A 15,570-nucleotide genomic window follows, 5' to 3' on the forward strand; every position below is an offset into this window, starting at 1 on the left:
CTACCTCATGCCCATAGAGGTCAGGAACAGTTTCGAGATTCAGTTCCAGAAATCTAATTGAGGTCTGCAAGCTTGTGTGTTAAATGATTTTGCCCAATGAGTCATCTTGTCAACCCTTGTTTGATTCGTATGGTGTTGGAGGCAGGTGGAAGCTCCAATTTTTCTGTAACCATTGTAATCAAGGAAGCACTAATGAGGCCAGATTGGGTGGGGCAGGGCTAGGAGTGTTGATATATTTGTATATCATGTATGAAGTCCACAGCACACAAACTGAAAAGGTGATGTGCACTTGGTAAATAAAGGCAGGAAGATCCAGGTTCTAGATTCTAGGAGTTCAAAGTCATCTTCAGTCTCATATGGGGTTCAAGGCCAGCCTGCGGTACATGAGATCCAGCCTCAAAAGTCAGGGTCTGTGAAGGCATCAGAGCAAGGCTGCTAGTTGCTCCCTTCTTGCACAGCTGAGTGCAGACAGGTGAGTGATTCTAGGAGTGGCCAGGTAACATGGCCCTGTTTATACCGGAACGGGCCCTTTATAGGAAAAGGTGTCTGTTGATTTGGGGCCCAATCAAGATTGTACATCAAGAAGACCCATTTAATGAGGGCAAACAGATACTGGCTTCAAGGGAAACTTTATTGATGGAGTAGTAAGCCCCAGCAAACCCTGACTCAGCCAAGTTTGGACAACACCTGCAGTGCATCTGTGCGGCCTAGCTGGGCCAGGTATATGCCAAGTTGGCCCAGAGTAGCAGATGGCTCCCTTGCCACCACCATCTCAATCAGGGCCCTCAGGGGTGAGCGATTGGGCCGCAGTGAATAGGCAAAGGTAGACCAGGCGGCGGGCAGCCCGTATTTTGCAGCCAGGTGTCGGGTGGTACCATAAGCCATGCTCCCGCTAGGTCCAGGCTCAGGGTCCAGTAGCATAATGAGCTCCTCCAGAACTTCCAGCTCATCGAGCAGGAGAGAGAGGGGCTGCGAGGCCAGACCCTGAAGCTCTGGAAGGCCAGGGAGGAGTGAGAAGGAAGGACAAGCTTGGAGGCCACCCTCCCTCCTGGGCAGGGCTGTCTCATACTAACCCCAGCTTGAGAGCTGCAGCAGAGATGTCTTCCCTCTGTTTCTACTTCCCAATACTTCCAGGGTATCTGGGCAGGGCCAGTAATGTACAGAGGTGCTGGGGTCTTCAGAAGCCAAGCTGGAACAAGGATGGGAATGGACTTTTCTCTTGAATAAAGAGAGCAAGACCACTGCCAGTATCAGAAGCAGCACCAGGAACAGTGGCAACACTGCCAGGGGCAGCACTGAGGGTAGGACAAAACCTGGTCTGCTGGAGACCTCATTCCTGGTTGTCTGCCCCAGGCTCCACCTCCCAGATGAGTTAGAGACGCCTGCTTCTTCAGGTTTAAGAGGACAGACCTCCTTGGGTGGGATGGGCTTCTGGAAACAGAGGTTTGTGAGTGAGACAAGCAGGCCTGCCAGCCCCAGGCTCCCATCCCTTAGGTTCCTAAATGGAGCTCCCTCCCTCTCCTGTCTTGCTTCATCCACCCCCTTAGGCACTCCACTCAGGACCCCGCTGTGCCTGCCACTCCCGACCCAAGCTTTACCCATACCCCAGGAGTCTAGCACCTTTGTACACTGCTTGTGGGTTCTACCAGGGCTCTCCATGTGAGTGGGGGCTGCAGCTCCACTGTTACACTGGCTACACAGCTCTGTGCCATTGGGGTTGCAGTACCCAGGTGAACACTTTTTGAAAGGATGTGCTACAGTATCGCCAAAGTCATTGAGCCCGCAGTTTTCCGTAAACTCATAATCTAGTGGGAGACAATGGAGCACAGGCTTTCCCCTCTAATCCCACAAGACCATTTCTCTTCAAATCCTCATGAGACCCTACTCTTTTCCCATATCACTCTACCAAGCCCTGCCCACACTATAAATAAAAACTACCTAAATCCATTCTCCCCACACCCTCCGCTCAGAGGTAAAGTTTACTTTTGGTGTCCCCATTGTAACTGACCTTTTCTGCACAAACTTGCCTGTGCCCACCCCCACAGTCTCACCTAAGACCTAGCAAACCCACTCCCCCAAAGAAGCCCACTGCAAGGCCAGCCACACTTCTTAGCACCCCTGCTCTCCACACCATCTAGTGCACACCCAGTCACTGCTCACCAGGACACGCAGGAGGCCCAAAGCGTTGCAGGCATCGGCTGCAGCACCTTTTGTCAGAGTTCCAGTACTCAAGGCGGCCACAGAACCGAGAGGCTTCCAGTGAAGCCTCCTGAGTCAGAAGCAGCACTGCGACCGCCGCTGTCCAGAGAAGCCAGCTGGGCCCCATCTCAGCAGAGTCTGCAGCTTGAGGACTGTGGCCACTTCCACCCACACTGTTTCTGTTAGCACATTCCAGGAAGACCAAGGCAGAACAAAGTGGCGGGTGTGGGGGCACTGACTAACAGAATCTCTCTGAGAGCTGGCACACCTCCTGCCCAACTCCAAGCCCACAGGTATATAGAACCTGCTGTGGATCGCCAGGTCATTTGTGACCTTACAGACATGTGTGCCTTCTCATTTCCATCTCTAAGATGGAGTAACAGAACTTGTCTCACTGGGTGAAGATAATACATCTACTTCAAAGATCACAATAGTCAGTTGTAGTGTATACACTTTTAATATCAGCACTTGAAGTAAAGACAGGAGGATCTCTCGTGAATCTGAGGCCAGCATCGTCTACATAGCAAGTTCCAGGCCATCCAGAGCTAGTGAAACCCTTCTTCAAAAACAAAGCAAGCCAAACACCATAGTACTGAGTAAGTCAAAATTTTGTTAAGTGTTAGGTAATATTAGTGCCTTCATTTCAGGGTGGTATGGTGGGCTTCAATTTCCAGGCCTAACCTACTGTATAAACTCTCCCCAGTACCTAACCACCCCTCTTGCTTTCCTTTTCTAATCCCCAGCTCTGTTAGGAATCCTCCGGCCTGCCACAAACCGACACCTCTCCCTACAAGGCACCTAGAAAGGACCATCTGAGCTTACGGGTATAAAAGCAGCCCCGACTCACCAGTGCAGCCCACACCCCAAGCTGGTTCCGAGCTCCTCTGCTGAGACTGTGGTTGGCACACACCTTCTCTTAGGTGTGGGAGTGAAAGGAAACCACAGACCCTGGTTGACAAACTTCTTAAGCTTTATTGGAGGAGGTTCCTGTGTCGCACACATTATATTATGAAGCTCTGAAGCTTCGGGATGACAGGACTGGAAAGTGAAGGGCACTTTGAGAAAGGACACTGGACAGGAATATCTATGCCCTTGGTTGAAGAGCAAGGGTACCAGTCTCAGAAGCGACCATGCCGGTGGTCTGGGGAACGACGTCGGTTCCTTTCTCGGGGACGATGACCTGTATGGGACCTTGGAGGTGACCTAGGAATTGGGAAGAGGAGTGGACAGAGATGAGTAGGAATAGTTAAGAGTGGTCACGATTTTTCCAGGTCTGTCTCTTAGAGATAGAATGGCTGTTAATGTTATTTTAAGACTGGTATTCAGGCATAGGTACCCAAGCTGGTGGTGGGTATGGGGGTCACACTGTTTGGGGCACTGGGACTAAGGTACTTCTCCCCAGGCAAGGCTCAAAACTCTATTTAGAGCCCAAGAGCCTTGGGATGGTAGGCCCACAAGTTAGCATCAAGTTCATCTTATGGTACAGGAAAACATGGCACCCTAGGTCTGAGGTACCTATGCCTGGGTCCTCGCCCATAGAGCTGCCGGCGCAAGTTCCGGGATATGGGTCGTAGGTGCATGAAGTTGCAGAAGCCACCTCGGGTACATTCCCTGAAGACAGAGGAGGCCACCATCACTGAAAACTCCCTACCAAACACTCAAGCATCTGGGACTGTGATGCCAAGTCTTCTTTTATACTACCTTACCCCATCTCATACTGCCGGCAGCATGACTCTCGGAAGTCAGTGACAGGAGACAGCTCAGCATGCACAGCCTGCCCGTTGAACCAGCGGTTATTGAGTTCCACCACAGCCCGCTCTGCATCCTCCTCCCGCCGGAACTGAGGGGAGAGTGGGTGACCATGGGCTGTGGAATTCTAGATTTTCAGGGTATTAGTCAGCTCTGAGGCTGGACTCATAATAGTCCTCAGGTTGTGAGGTTTCAGTGGTGGCCATAGGCACTGAAATGTTTCCACTTCTGGGCAGGGGCAACAGGCACCTTAACATAGACATTGCCCACGAGGTGGTCCCCGAGGTTGTCACACACATTCATCTCTTCAATCTCTCCATACTTCTCCTGCAGTTCTGTGAATACCTCCTGCAGAAGATGGGAAACGCTCAGCTAAGGTCTGGCACACAGGAAACCCAGTTACCCTGGCAACCCTCACCTCAAAGAAGTTATCATAGTGTTCTTGCACTTCCACATCGCTCACGTGACCTGGTGGAGGGACAGAGGGTGAAATGAGGGCGTAAACTGCTGGGGCTGTCTGCCCAGTCCCTGAACTATCTAGTTTCTTACTCACAGTGTGATCCATCTGCAGTTTGGGCTGTGTTCTGTGGATTCCGGTACAAGTTGAGCAGGACTATAGTCTGAACAAAATTTAAAAGAGACCTGAGCTCAGAAAGCAGGGCTGCATGCAGGGTGAGTATGAAGCTGGGAAGAGAGATGTGAGCCAGTGGAGTCAGAGACCCCCAAAACTACCTCGACGGCCAAGGGGCGTGGTCGGTGTTGATGGGAGGCGGGGTTCAGTCCCTGGGAAGAAGGGTCTACCCAGAGGGCCAGGTCAGAAAGCAAAGAGGGGTAGGATTGGCTTTAGAAATCCGGAAGAGGCGGGACCCCGAGATGATGGACAGCAGATGAAGCGCGGGGAGGCGTGAATTTAGGTCTCACCTGGCTGAAAGTCGGTTTGTTGTGAAGTCGGGAGCACCGGTCCCCGTGCCGGCAGGCCCCAATCTTAAAGTAAAAAGAGCAGTTAACCCTGGAAGAAGTGCAAAGACAGAGGTAAACCGAGGGCCGAGAAGGTCGGGCATCCCACGAACACTGTCCGTCCAGCCCGTAGGGACCCAAGTGCCCGGCTCCCTGAGAGGCCACTCCCTTAACCATTCTCACTTGTCCTTCTCAGTCCCGAATATCGAAGCTAAATATTCAGCCATTTTTACCCGAACACTCCAATGCGCCTGCTCCTTGCGTCACTTCCGTTGCTGAGGGGCGTTGGGAAATGTAGTCACTGCCTGTGGCGCGACTGCGCACGCGTGTTAGAAGCCAGTTGGCCTCCGTCAAGCGCGTGTTTTTCTGGCAGCGCATGCGTACAACGTAGCGGGGCGGGGGGGGGGGGCGGGGGAGCTGGGCAAGGGAAAAAAAAAAAAAGACAACTCCACAGAAACCTGCCGCGTCCCCCGGAAAGGAATCCCAGGCAAAAGAGAGAAACCCCACTGGTGAGGTGAGAGTCGTCTGGTATGTCCTAGCTAGATAAGGAACTTCTTTGTCTCAAAAGCAGCCAACGCTCCTCTAATTTGTCGTAATAGGGGCGTGGTTGTTCGTGATCTTGCTCCTGTCATTTGGGTCTTGCTCTGCGGACCCTTAGGACCGTCAGGCTCTAGCGCAACTATGAACTTGGAGCGGGTGTCCAATGAGGAGAAGTTGAACCTGTGCCGGAAGTACTATCTTGGTAAGGCCGGTCCCCTAAGTTTTCGGGGGTTATAGAGGCGAGCGGACTAGAGCGCCCAAGTCAAGAGCCTGGATTCGTGGGCCGACTCTAGCCCGGGAGAAGGGAGGCTTCAGGAAGGAGGAAGCTGAGGTCTCAGTCTGAGTCCCCGTGAACAGGGAAGAAAGAATGAGCGCCTGGGAGGAGACAGTTCGTAGATGGGGGCCAGAACCCCACAGCCCTAACAGCGGGGATCTCCAGTTGAACATGGGAGAGGACCTTCCAAAGGGCCTTCTAAGATGAAGGTTAGGAGAGATCCTTATTGTCGTTTGAGTAAATGTGGGCTTTTTCCTAGGTGGATTTGCGTTCCTGCCATTTCTTTGGTTGGTCAACATTTTCTGGTTCTTCAGAGAGGCGTTCCTCGCCCCAGCCTACACAGAGCAGAGCCAAATCAAAGGCTGTGAGTTCTAGGGCACCCGCCAAAAGGGGGGGAGGGGAATGGGGGGGGCAGCGGGTGGTTGGAAGAAGAGATGGTGGAGGCTCCAGAACTCTAGATCTGTGTCAGGGATGAAAGGGCCGACCTGAGGGAGTCCAGCCGCCCCCAGAGTAGCTGGAGGCCAACTCTCCCACCCTTGTTCTTCATTGTAGATGTTTGGCGCTCAGCTGTGGGTTTCCTCTTCTGGGTGATTGTTCTCAGCACCTGGGTCACCATCTTCCAGATCTACCGGCCCCGCTGGGGGGCTCTTGGGGACTACCTCTCCTTCACCATTCCCCTGGGCACTCCCTGACAGCTTGATAAGCTTTCTCCCAGGATGGGCTTCTCTGCTCTAAGCTTTCCCTCAGACCCTGAAGACATCTGTTTCCCATTCCCCATCTGCCCCAATAAAGGACCCTAACGTTAAATATTGAGTTCTTGGGATCTTTCGGGGGCAGAAGCATAAAATGACTGCTGACACTCACAAGCATTTACTGAATGTGTTACATGTTAGACTGTGCTTTCATGCGTTGTATGAATTTTTATTTCATCAACTACTGTTCATACCCTTCTGAAATAAGAACTTTACTGCTTTGGAACCGTCCTATGGGTGAAGGAGAAAGAAATGATGCTCTCCCACTGTGAAGGGCTGCTATCCTGTACTGGTACTTGTGAATTTAAAAATACAACTTTCTAATTTTTTTTTCCCAAGACAGGGTTTCTCTGTACAGCCCTGGCCGTCCTGGAACTCACTCTGTAGACCAGACTGTCCTTGAACTCAGAAATCCACCTGCCTCTGCCTCCCAGAGTGCTGGGCTTAAAGGCATGCGCCACCACCGCCCGGCTAAAATACAACCTTTTTTTTTTTTTTTAAAGATTTATTTATTTATTACATGTAAGTACACTGTAGCTGTCTTCAGACACACCAGAGGAGGGTGACAGTTCTCTTTTCGGATGGTTGTGAGCCACCATGTCTTTGCTGGGATTTGAACTCAGGACCTCCAGAAGAGCAGTTGGTACTCTTAACTGCTGAACCATCTCACCAGTCCAAAATACAACTTTCTTAACTGGGGCTGTAGTTTACTGGCAGTATACTTTGTTAACATGAGAAGGATGCTAGGTTTGATTCCTAGCATGACAAACCAAGCAAGATTATCACTTTCTTGTTCTAAGCCTTAGTATTCTCTGCCAAGGAAGAATTCACTTGAGCCAAGACATTTCTCTCTCTAAAGGAGGTATCTTCAACAAGAGAAATATCCAGGAGCTTCCCTAGGAAAGCCTCCTTGACTTTCCTGTTTTTGAGTTTTGATTTAGGTATGTGTATGTGTGTGTGTATGTACATGTACGTGCACTCGGGAGTGTGTGCATGTGTATGTATACTTTTACATGGTGTCCATGGAAACCAGAAGAGGACATCATCCCCTGGAACTGCAGTCACACATGGTTGTCAGTCACCATGTGAGACCCTTAACCACTGAGCTTCACAAGTGGGTGAGACATCTCTCTGGCATCTCGATAGTATTCAGAATGTCATGATTGTGGTGGCTTGTGTCTGTAACCACAGCACTTGAAAAACACAAGCATGGTGGATTTCTGTGAATTCCAGACCAGCAGGGGTTTGTAGTAATACCCTGTCTCTATAATTTCAGCAGAGAGTCTGGTGAGATAACTCAGTGGTAGGGACACTTGCTGCCAATCCTGACCTGCATTTGATCCTCAAATCCTGTAAGTGGTCCTCTGACCTCTACAGGTGTGACCCCCTCCCCAAGTAAGTTAAAAAAAAAAAAAAGCATACACCCAGCAAGTTGTGGTATTGGTATTAATCACACACTTGGGGGGCTGAGGCAGGAGATCTTCTGGGAGTTCAGAGACAGCTTGGGTCACATATATAATGAATTTCAGGCTAGACTGAACTAGAGTGAGGCAATAAATAATGATAAAGTCTCAGTCTGGGCTGGAGAGATGACTCAATGGTTAAGAGCACTGACAGTTCTTTCAAAGGTCCTGAGTTCAAATCCCAGCAACCACATGGTGGCTCACAACTATCTGTAATGATACCTGACTCCCTCTTCTGGAGTGTCTGAAGACAGCTACAGTGTACTGATATATAATAAATAAATTAAATAAATAAATAAATATTTTTTTTAAAAGTCTCAGTCCTTACCTTGATGTTCCCTATGAGTATTTTTGCATATTTTTGTGTTCCTGTTACATTTCACTTAGAATTTTTGGCTTGTTCATTGACTGTCTTCTATGCTCTACACGATGTGACATATCAGCAAGGATTTTTGCCTGTTTTGCTCGTTACAGTGTCCTCACTATCTGGATGAGTACCCAGCACTTTTAATATTTAATATTTAATATTAAATATTTTAATATTTAAATGAATGAGATTTTGCTCAGAAAGACATCTCTCTGTAAGAAAGGAGCCAGTCAGCTTCCAGTTTGGTCTTCCTATGAGGGATGTCAGTGACTATGATAGTTACTTAAAAGCTGTAAATAGATTTATTGGTAATACTAAAATATAACACTACAAATCCCGAGAATCCTTGGTGTGTCTGACTCTATTGTTTCCCATAGTGCCCTGCGCAGCGCAGGCGCATTACCTCCGTCTTGAGGAAGTTTGAATCACAGCCCCCACCTCCGCCCCCAGGTGCCTGGCCTTGTCGTTGGTTTGTTTCCGGATACAGGGCCTCGGGAAGGTGGAACTTAAGGCTGGGAGCCAATAGTACAGGCTGTCAATTGACCAGCAAATGAAATTGACGTTTTCATCAACCAGTGGGAAAAAGCAGTTGCCAAAGGGGCCCGCCTACAGAAGGGGAAGACGGGAAGTGGCGGCCAAGGCAGGCGCGGCTGGACAGTGCTCAGGCCTGAGGACCAGTGGTACCCAGACTTACCTTTGACCTTTTCCTGCCCGCCTTCCGCCTAGCTTTTGAACCACGCCTCCTCCAAGTTTTTCTGATCCAGCGCATTAGACCTGGATCCAAATCATGTTCCCGGTAAAGGTGAAAGTGGAGAAATCAGGTGAGGACTGGGGATCCAGGACACCCGAGAGATAGGTTAATCATGAACCAGAGGCGTATGCGACATCTCTGCAGCCCATGTGACAGGACCCTCTCAAAAGGGTCCTTTTCTTTTTCTACCTCAGTTTCCCCTTTTCTGACAGTGGGCATGAGTCAGCATGTCCCTAAAGTACAGGGAATCAGTCCTCAATAATCGTTGCATTCCAATTACCCTAGGGTGATGGATGTACAAGGTGGGAGGGGTGGCAATTGTAGGAACAAAGCGGGCGGCAGAGAAGATAGGGCGGCCGGAGCAGTGAGGAAAGGGAGGCCGAGAAGTGGGAGGGGAGGAGGACAGGTCTGTGGGGTTCAGGAAGGGACTTTCGACGTTTCCTTTGAGGGAATGGGTAGAGTCTAGGGAGGTTTTTGAAGAAGGAGTGAGTTGGTAAAGGTGTACCCCAAAGTGGAGGGAGCCTCACTACAACTATGCAGGTAGGACAAGGGTGGCCTTGGAAACACCAGACTGAGTACAGACCCTGTTTTCTGGGGTCAGGATTGTAGAATCCTCGAGGGTTCTGTGCTGGAGAGGATCAAAGCCACATTGTCTGTTTTCATATTTTTCTTTGTTTTGCTTATTGTTTGAGAGAGGATCTTTCATTACTTTAGCTGACCTTGAACGATCGCTCTTCCTCCCTGAGCCTCCAGAGCGCTGGGATAGCAGACATATGCCATTATGCCCAGCTGGGCTTGGTTTCCTCTTAGGAAGGTTTTGTTGGCTGCCTTATAGAAGGGGGTAGATCAGAAAAGGTGGCTGAGGCTAGGCGCTGGATGGGAGGGAAAGGCAGGGTGTGGAGGGGAATATATTGACAGATTCCAGTCAAGCCAAGTGAGCTGAGACTGGGGCAGGAAAAGAGTACCCATGGTGGGTCCAGGAGCCTGTGGACTGGCGAGTCACTTCTCCTCGTGTTGAGAGTCAGGAAGGAGACCTCAGTGCAAATGCCCTAAGGGCTGTCTGTGGAAGGTGTCCAGATCTTAGATTCTTGAGGCTGTGTGGGAAGAGGAGCAGTGGTAGCAGCTCTCTTGGCCCCTGCCTAAGAAGGCTCTGTCGTCCTGGTTCTGTCTTTAGTTGGTCTCTCCACTGAGCGGTACTAAAGCTGCTTTGCAAGGATCTGGACCAGACAGGACGTAGGATCGATCGCCTCCCACAGCGCATGTGGGAGGCGCACACACAGCTGACTCCTACCTTCTGCCCTCAGAGATGGAGATGGCCAAAGCCCGGAATCAGTTGGACGCTGTTCTTCAGTGTCTTCTGGAGAAGAGTCACATGGACAGGTTGGGATCTGCTCCAGCCTGGGCAACCACAAGGGTGGGAGCTGTTTGGACTGACTCTGATGGTTGGGGGTTGGGGGGGGATCTGGACGGGAGGCTGGAGGCTGCCTTAGGGAGAAAAGTAGTCCATAGAATGCTTCATGGGAAGACTAATCTCACCACACCCTGGGCCCTTGGTACCCTCAGCCAACAGTGCCTTTTTTGCTCCCAGGGAACGCCTGGATGAAGAAGCTGGGAAAACCCCCTTGGATACGCACAACAAGTAAGGAATTTTGATGAGATTTAGACCTGAGAGTTTGGGTTAGGTAGCTTTCCCCTCTGCTACGTCCTAACCATCTTACATAGACAAAGATACCTATTGTATAAGTGGCTAACACCTTGGGGAGGTATTGTGGGATACAAGGTTCAAGGAATACCAGTAATCCCTAGGATGTCCATTTTCATTTGTTTTTAGTGCTAGCGATAGAACCCCAGGACTTTTGCTCATGCTAGGCAAATGCCCTATTACTGAACTATGTCACTTCCGCCTTGGAGGGTAGCATTGACCAGATGTTTATTAAAGGCTCAGCCTGCTGACACCATGTCTTTCCCTGCAGGGATTGTTCCATCGCTGCGACTGGCAAAAGGTAAGGTGGCTGGGACCCAGCCCACTAAATGGTTCCCAGTTCTCAGCTCCGGGCTGACCCTCACCTTAACCACACAGGCCATCTGCCCGCTTCCCCCACCAGCGGAGGAAGAAGAGAAGGGAGATGGACGATGGGATTGCCGAGGGGGGTCCTCAGAGATCCAGTGAGTAGGCAGGGCACCGAGAGGGAGGGTGTGGAGCTAGGGACTACACAAGGGTACTACTCATATATCGCCACCTTACCGCCCTAGATACGTATGTGATCAAGCTGTTTGACCGGAGTGTGGACCTGGCTCAGTTCAGTGAGAACACACCGTTGTACCCCATCTGCCGCGCCTGGATGCGCAACAGCCCCACAGTGCGAGAGTGCGAGCGCTCGCCCGGCTCACCACTGCCCCCTCTGCCTGAGGACGGAGAGGTGGGATGAGTGTCAGGAGGCCAGACTGAGCAGTGGGTGGACAAGTCAACAACTCCCCAATTAGTGCTAGATAGGCATAATCTCTGGGCCCCCTCAGTGAAGAGAGAATCAGGACAAATAACTCTGCTCTTAGGTGAGGATTATGGACAGAGGTTCCTAGACTGGATAGATATGGCTTCCTAGGGAACAAGGGTTCTAAAAAATAAAGGGCCAAATGAATCTTAAGTGCACACAGAGGTGGCTGCCAGATGGGGCCTTGGTGAGCAAAGGCAGACTTCTGGGCTGGGTGGAGGGTAATAGGGCTTTGGAAGTCAACTGGCCGGAAAGGGTAGACATGCATCCCTGGGACAGATATATGACACTTTGACTATTGGGATTCTCAAGATAAGAGTAGACATGACACCCCCTGGACAGATTCCTTAGAGAAGACATCTTGACCGCCTCCTGCCCCTGGGCTGATTATAGATGGAATTCCCTGGGCTTGGCAAGGGTAGACAAGGGTTCTCGGGCTGACAAGAAGGCACAGTCCCTAGAACAGGAAGACTCTCCTCTTGCTGTCCCCCTACTGTGATGTCTCCGAGGACAGGTTTCTAGGTAGACCCCTCATGTCCGTCTCCCTGGAAAAGGAGGCGGGACAACACGTGCTTTCAACCCTCTGCTCTGACTCCTGGGCCTCATATGGGGCTTTGTCTCCCCAGGGTTCAGAGGTCATCAACAGCAAAAATCGTGATGTGTACAAGCTGCCTCCACCCACAGCCCCTGGACCACTTGGAGATGCCTGTAGATCCCGAATTCCATCCCCACTCCAGCCTGAGACCCAGGGCACCCCCGATGAAGAAGTAGGTATCCAAGGCTGGCCTAGAGCTTCGGGGCATGTTGGGAGGGCTAGGGCATGGTCACCAAACTGGGCCTCTCTGTCCATGCAGCCTTCTGAGCCCGAGCCATCTCCTTCCACACTTATCTATCGCAACATGCAACGCTGGAAACGCATCCGCCAGAGGTGAGTGTGCCCTGCCTCACTGGCTTCTTGTCCCAGCGTCCTCTGCAGCAGTCAGTCGCTAAGTCCTCCCTCTGCCTCCCTAGGTGGAAGGAGGCCTCTCATCGGAACCAGCTTCGCTACTCAGAAAGTATGAAGATCCTACGGGAGATGTATGATCGGCAGTGACCTTCCCAGTAACCCCACCCCAATAAACCTGTCCCCAACCCACACTGGCCAGCCCACCTTTCCTGGCCCAGACATAAGGCAGTTGACAAATCTCAAGTGCATTTATTGGGGATTGATGGTAGGAAGGCCTGGGGAGATGGGAGATGTTGCAGTGCAGGTGTGGCCTTAGAGGACGGCAGATGTGAAGGAGGCTCCCTGAGACATCTAGCTACAGATGGGGAGCCAGGACAGAGGAACTCGAGGGTTCTTGTTCATTGGCCTAGCACAGCACATCTGGAGAAGTTGAAGTATCCATACAGTTTGGGTTTGGGGTTCCTGGTTAGTCGGGAATAGGTGTCCCCAAAATCGGAGGTCAGAATAGTATTCAAGAATTTAGGTGCCTGGAGTTTTAAGTGAGAAAGTGGGCTGGGACAGAGGAGCATTAGGTCACAGGAACAGGAGCTAGAGTTGGTGGACCAGGTTGGGATGCTCTGATGTGGAAAGCCCATGTAGGCTGGGTCACTGTGGAGAATTAGGTGACTACACTGTACTCTGGAGTCACCGTGGTACAAGTGCGATAGGAGGCCTGAGTGGTGATAGAAGGTGAGGGAGAGGGCTTGGGGTTGTCTAGGTTACTGAGGGAGAGGGCTTGGGGGGGTGTCTAGGATACTGAGGGAGAGGGCTTAGGGGGGTGTCTAAGTTACTGAGGGAGAGGGCTTAGGGAGGGTGTCTAAGTTATTGAGGGAGAGGGCTTAGGTTATTGAGGGAGAGGGCTTGGGGGGGTGTCTAGGTTACTGAGGGAGAGGGCTTAGGGAGGGTGTCTAAGTTACTGAGGGAGAGGGCTTGGGGGGGTGTCTAGGTTACTAAGTTTCAGGTAGGGTTTGGTGGAAAGGTCTCGGGAGGACATCTCCATGTGGTTGGGAAAAGCGGTCTTGACAGCGATTGGGACGTCTGGCTGGGCAGTGGAGTCAGGTCGGCTTTTAAAAGAGAGCCTAAGGAGGCTTCCCAGGTTCGGTCCTGTAGTGCTGGGACCCCCTACTTGGCAGCAGGTGGTGACGGAAGTTGGCCCTGGGCTGGCGCTGGTGAGGCCTGGATGGACAGGACACCCTCAGGAGACAGTGCCGAGGTCACTGCAGCAGGGTCCACGCCGGGAGGCAGGCGGTATCGGCGGTGGAACTCTCGAGCAATGAATCCATGTTCGTCCTGGGGGCAGGTGGGGGGAGAGATGGGCGTGGGAATCTTGCCCTCCTGCTTTTATCCCTGCTGCCCACTCTGGCATGCAGACCTACCGGGCGCTCCTCATGCCGAGCATGGACCTCCACGTGGTCGCCAACCACCTTGACGGAGATTTCCTCTGGCGAGAAGTGCTTCACATCCAGCAGCACGGAAAAATGTCCAGGGTCCGTGGGCACCTGCACACATGGGGCATGGATGTGGGATGTTGGTCGGGTAGGGGCTTGGCTTCTGGCTCCTGGCACCCAGCACCCTCTGTGACACATACAGTGCTGCTGCCGAGGACTTGGCTAGACCGTCCCCTCTACTCAGTCACCAGAACTTCAACCCACAATAACTGGCCTCCCTCCCCTTCAGACACTGGGTCTACCTCATGTTGACCAAGTTGGATCCTGCCCTACGTCCCCCAGCCCATGTTCTTGACACCACAGTCTGCTTCCGAGACCCCACCATGCTAGCAACCAAGATGCCACTTGCCCAGCTCCAGAGTTCTTAGGTCATGGAGTCGCCTGTGCCCTTTACGGGTGGGTACCTTTCCCTTGTCTTAGAGTGCCCAAGACCCCCTTCATCAAATCACAGGTCCCCTCTAGGAGATGCAGCAACCCGTCAGGACTCACTTGTCCTTTCCCCTCACCCCTCAGAAGATCAGTAACCGGGCCTCAGGTTACTATACTCAAGGGACACCCAATGACCCTTGAGGGGCAACATTCTCCCCTAAATTCGAAATCAACAGACATCCCCGCACCTCCACTTCAGGGTGAACCCCCCCTCCCAGTCTTGTTAGTAGCTGAATTAGCCTTCTCCCTAGGCCTGGCACCTGGGCTGTGGGTAACGCCACACTGGGGGCGCGCAGATAGTAGGGGGCGATCGCAGCAGGGCACAGTGAAGCCAGTTCTGCCTCAAGTAGCCCTTCGCCGAAACGCTGGTCAAAGAGACGTCCCAGAGGGGAAAATCCCGGTAAAGGGGCTGAAGCCCGGCGCAGCCAGGAAGGCTGCACAGGCACAGGGATCTCCATCCTGCTGCTCCGCGGCTACCCTGGGCCCCCGCAGTGCCCAAGCGCACGCAGTCTCCCATTTATACTGTGCCCTGTACCGCCCCTGCGGCGGGCCTCGCAGGGACACTGGGATTGAGGCCAGACTCAGCCATTAGTATTCCTTATTTAGAAACATCAATAATTATTTGGCCAGTTATTAAACGCCTGCTGGATGCCTGGAAAAGGACACCAGGGAAATGTCATTAAGCCCTTTTCCATTTCTAGAAGGGGAAGCTAGCTAAAGTCTAGGAGGCAGACCCTTATAGGTGTGGCTAATCACTGTGGCAGTTGGGACCCTGGGTCCCGAGAAGTCCACCAAAGAGTTCTCAGTCCTCTTAATCCAACTCCGCCCCGGCTGGCAGCTCTGAGGATGACGCATCAGTCTTAGTAACAGACTCCTGGAGAATGCTGCACCCATGCCAGGCTGTCAGAAGGACACAGAACAGACCCTACCCCACAGTAGGTCGGGCCTAATTCTGTGCCTCTGACTCAGCCTCAGGTGCCCGGCGGCCAGGGGGCATGAGCATGTACACTCCAGGTCGGCCCCCGGGGGCTGTGCGCCGGGCCCGAAATAGCTCGTTTTGATCCCACTACCTGGGCCAGGAGCCCGGGCCTGGCAAGGAGTACGACCAGCTGCTCAGTAGCAAGCGGAAAGTGGTTAAGGTGACCATCAGGACGGGATGGCAGT

At 52.0% G+C, this 15,570-nt stretch overlaps 5 protein-coding genes across 8 annotated transcripts; 2 read left to right on the top strand and 3 right to left on the bottom strand.

Moving 5' to 3' along the window:
- Positions 1 to 593: 593 nt before the first annotated feature.
- On the bottom strand, positions 594 to 3,139 carry Igflr1 (IGF like family receptor 1). Its single transcript, XM_052166377.1, has 5 exons — positions 3,047 to 3,139; positions 2,161 to 2,378; positions 1,621 to 1,805; positions 1,074 to 1,431; positions 594 to 992 (listed from the first exon to the last, which is right to left on the bottom strand). The coding sequence occupies exons 2-5, from the start codon at positions 2,324 to 2,326 to the stop codon at positions 667 to 669; spliced, it is 1,035 nt and encodes a 344-aa protein (XP_052022337.1). The 5' UTR covers positions 2,327 to 2,378; positions 3,047 to 3,139; the 3' UTR covers positions 594 to 666.
- A 12-nt stretch (positions 3,140 to 3,151) lies between these two features.
- On the bottom strand, positions 3,152 to 5,189 carry U2af1l4 (U2 small nuclear RNA auxiliary factor 1 like 4). 2 transcript variants are annotated; one of them, XM_052166420.1, is made up of 8 exons: positions 5,089 to 5,188; positions 4,870 to 4,957; positions 4,502 to 4,568; positions 4,367 to 4,416; positions 4,198 to 4,296; positions 3,906 to 4,039; positions 3,715 to 3,810; positions 3,152 to 3,402 (listed from the first exon to the last, which is right to left on the bottom strand). In XM_052166420.1, exons 1-8 carry the CDS (start codon positions 5,130 to 5,132, stop codon positions 3,318 to 3,320), a joined length of 663 nt encoding a protein of 220 aa, XP_052022380.1. In that variant the 5' UTR covers positions 5,133 to 5,188; the 3' UTR covers positions 3,152 to 3,317. The 2 variants fall into 2 exon arrangements, with proteins under 2 accessions (XP_052022380.1, XP_052022387.1); XM_052166427.1 differs by lacking the exon at positions 3,715 to 3,810 and having other exon boundaries at positions 5,089 to 5,189.
- Positions 5,190 to 5,301: 112 nt separating this feature from the next.
- Positions 5,302 to 6,526, top strand: Psenen (presenilin enhancer, gamma-secretase subunit). Its single transcript, XM_052166431.1, has 4 exons — positions 5,302 to 5,419; positions 5,505 to 5,647; positions 5,979 to 6,083; positions 6,272 to 6,526. Exons 2-4 carry the CDS (start codon positions 5,587 to 5,589, stop codon positions 6,409 to 6,411), a joined length of 306 nt encoding a protein of 101 aa, XP_052022391.1. The 5' UTR covers positions 5,302 to 5,419; positions 5,505 to 5,586; the 3' UTR covers positions 6,412 to 6,526.
- A 2,221-nt stretch (positions 6,527 to 8,747) lies between these two features.
- Lin37 (lin-37 DREAM MuvB core complex component) lies at positions 8,748 to 12,679 on the top strand. 3 transcript variants are annotated; one of them, XM_052166407.1, is made up of 9 exons: positions 8,748 to 9,122; positions 10,357 to 10,432; positions 10,641 to 10,691; positions 11,026 to 11,055; positions 11,133 to 11,218; positions 11,306 to 11,472; positions 12,178 to 12,311; positions 12,399 to 12,472; positions 12,556 to 12,679. In XM_052166407.1, the coding sequence occupies exons 1-9, from the start codon at positions 9,089 to 9,091 to the stop codon at positions 12,603 to 12,605; spliced, it is 702 nt and encodes a 233-aa protein (XP_052022367.1). In that variant the 5' UTR covers positions 8,748 to 9,088; the 3' UTR covers positions 12,606 to 12,679. The 3 variants fall into 3 exon arrangements, with proteins under 3 accessions (XP_052022367.1, XP_052022358.1, XP_052022349.1); XM_052166398.1 differs by having other exon boundaries at positions 8,753 to 9,122; positions 10,227 to 10,432; positions 12,171 to 12,311; XM_052166389.1 differs by having other exon boundaries at positions 8,753 to 9,122; positions 12,171 to 12,311.
- A 39-nt stretch (positions 12,680 to 12,718) lies between these two features.
- On the bottom strand, positions 12,719 to 15,449 carry Hspb6 (heat shock protein family B (small) member 6). The gene is made up of 3 exons (XM_052166436.1): positions 14,667 to 15,449; positions 13,906 to 14,028; positions 12,719 to 13,819 (listed from the first exon to the last, which is right to left on the bottom strand). Exons 1-3 carry the CDS (start codon positions 14,862 to 14,864, stop codon positions 13,652 to 13,654), a joined length of 489 nt encoding a protein of 162 aa, XP_052022396.1. The 5' UTR covers positions 14,865 to 15,449; the 3' UTR covers positions 12,719 to 13,651.
- Positions 15,450 to 15,570: the final 121 nt, after the last annotated feature.

This window comes from Apodemus sylvaticus, chromosome 1 (genome assembly GCF_947179515.1).
Source record: "Apodemus sylvaticus chromosome 1, mApoSyl1.1, whole genome shotgun sequence".
NCBI classification, from domain to species: domain Eukaryota; kingdom Metazoa; phylum Chordata; class Mammalia; order Rodentia; family Muridae; genus Apodemus; species Apodemus sylvaticus.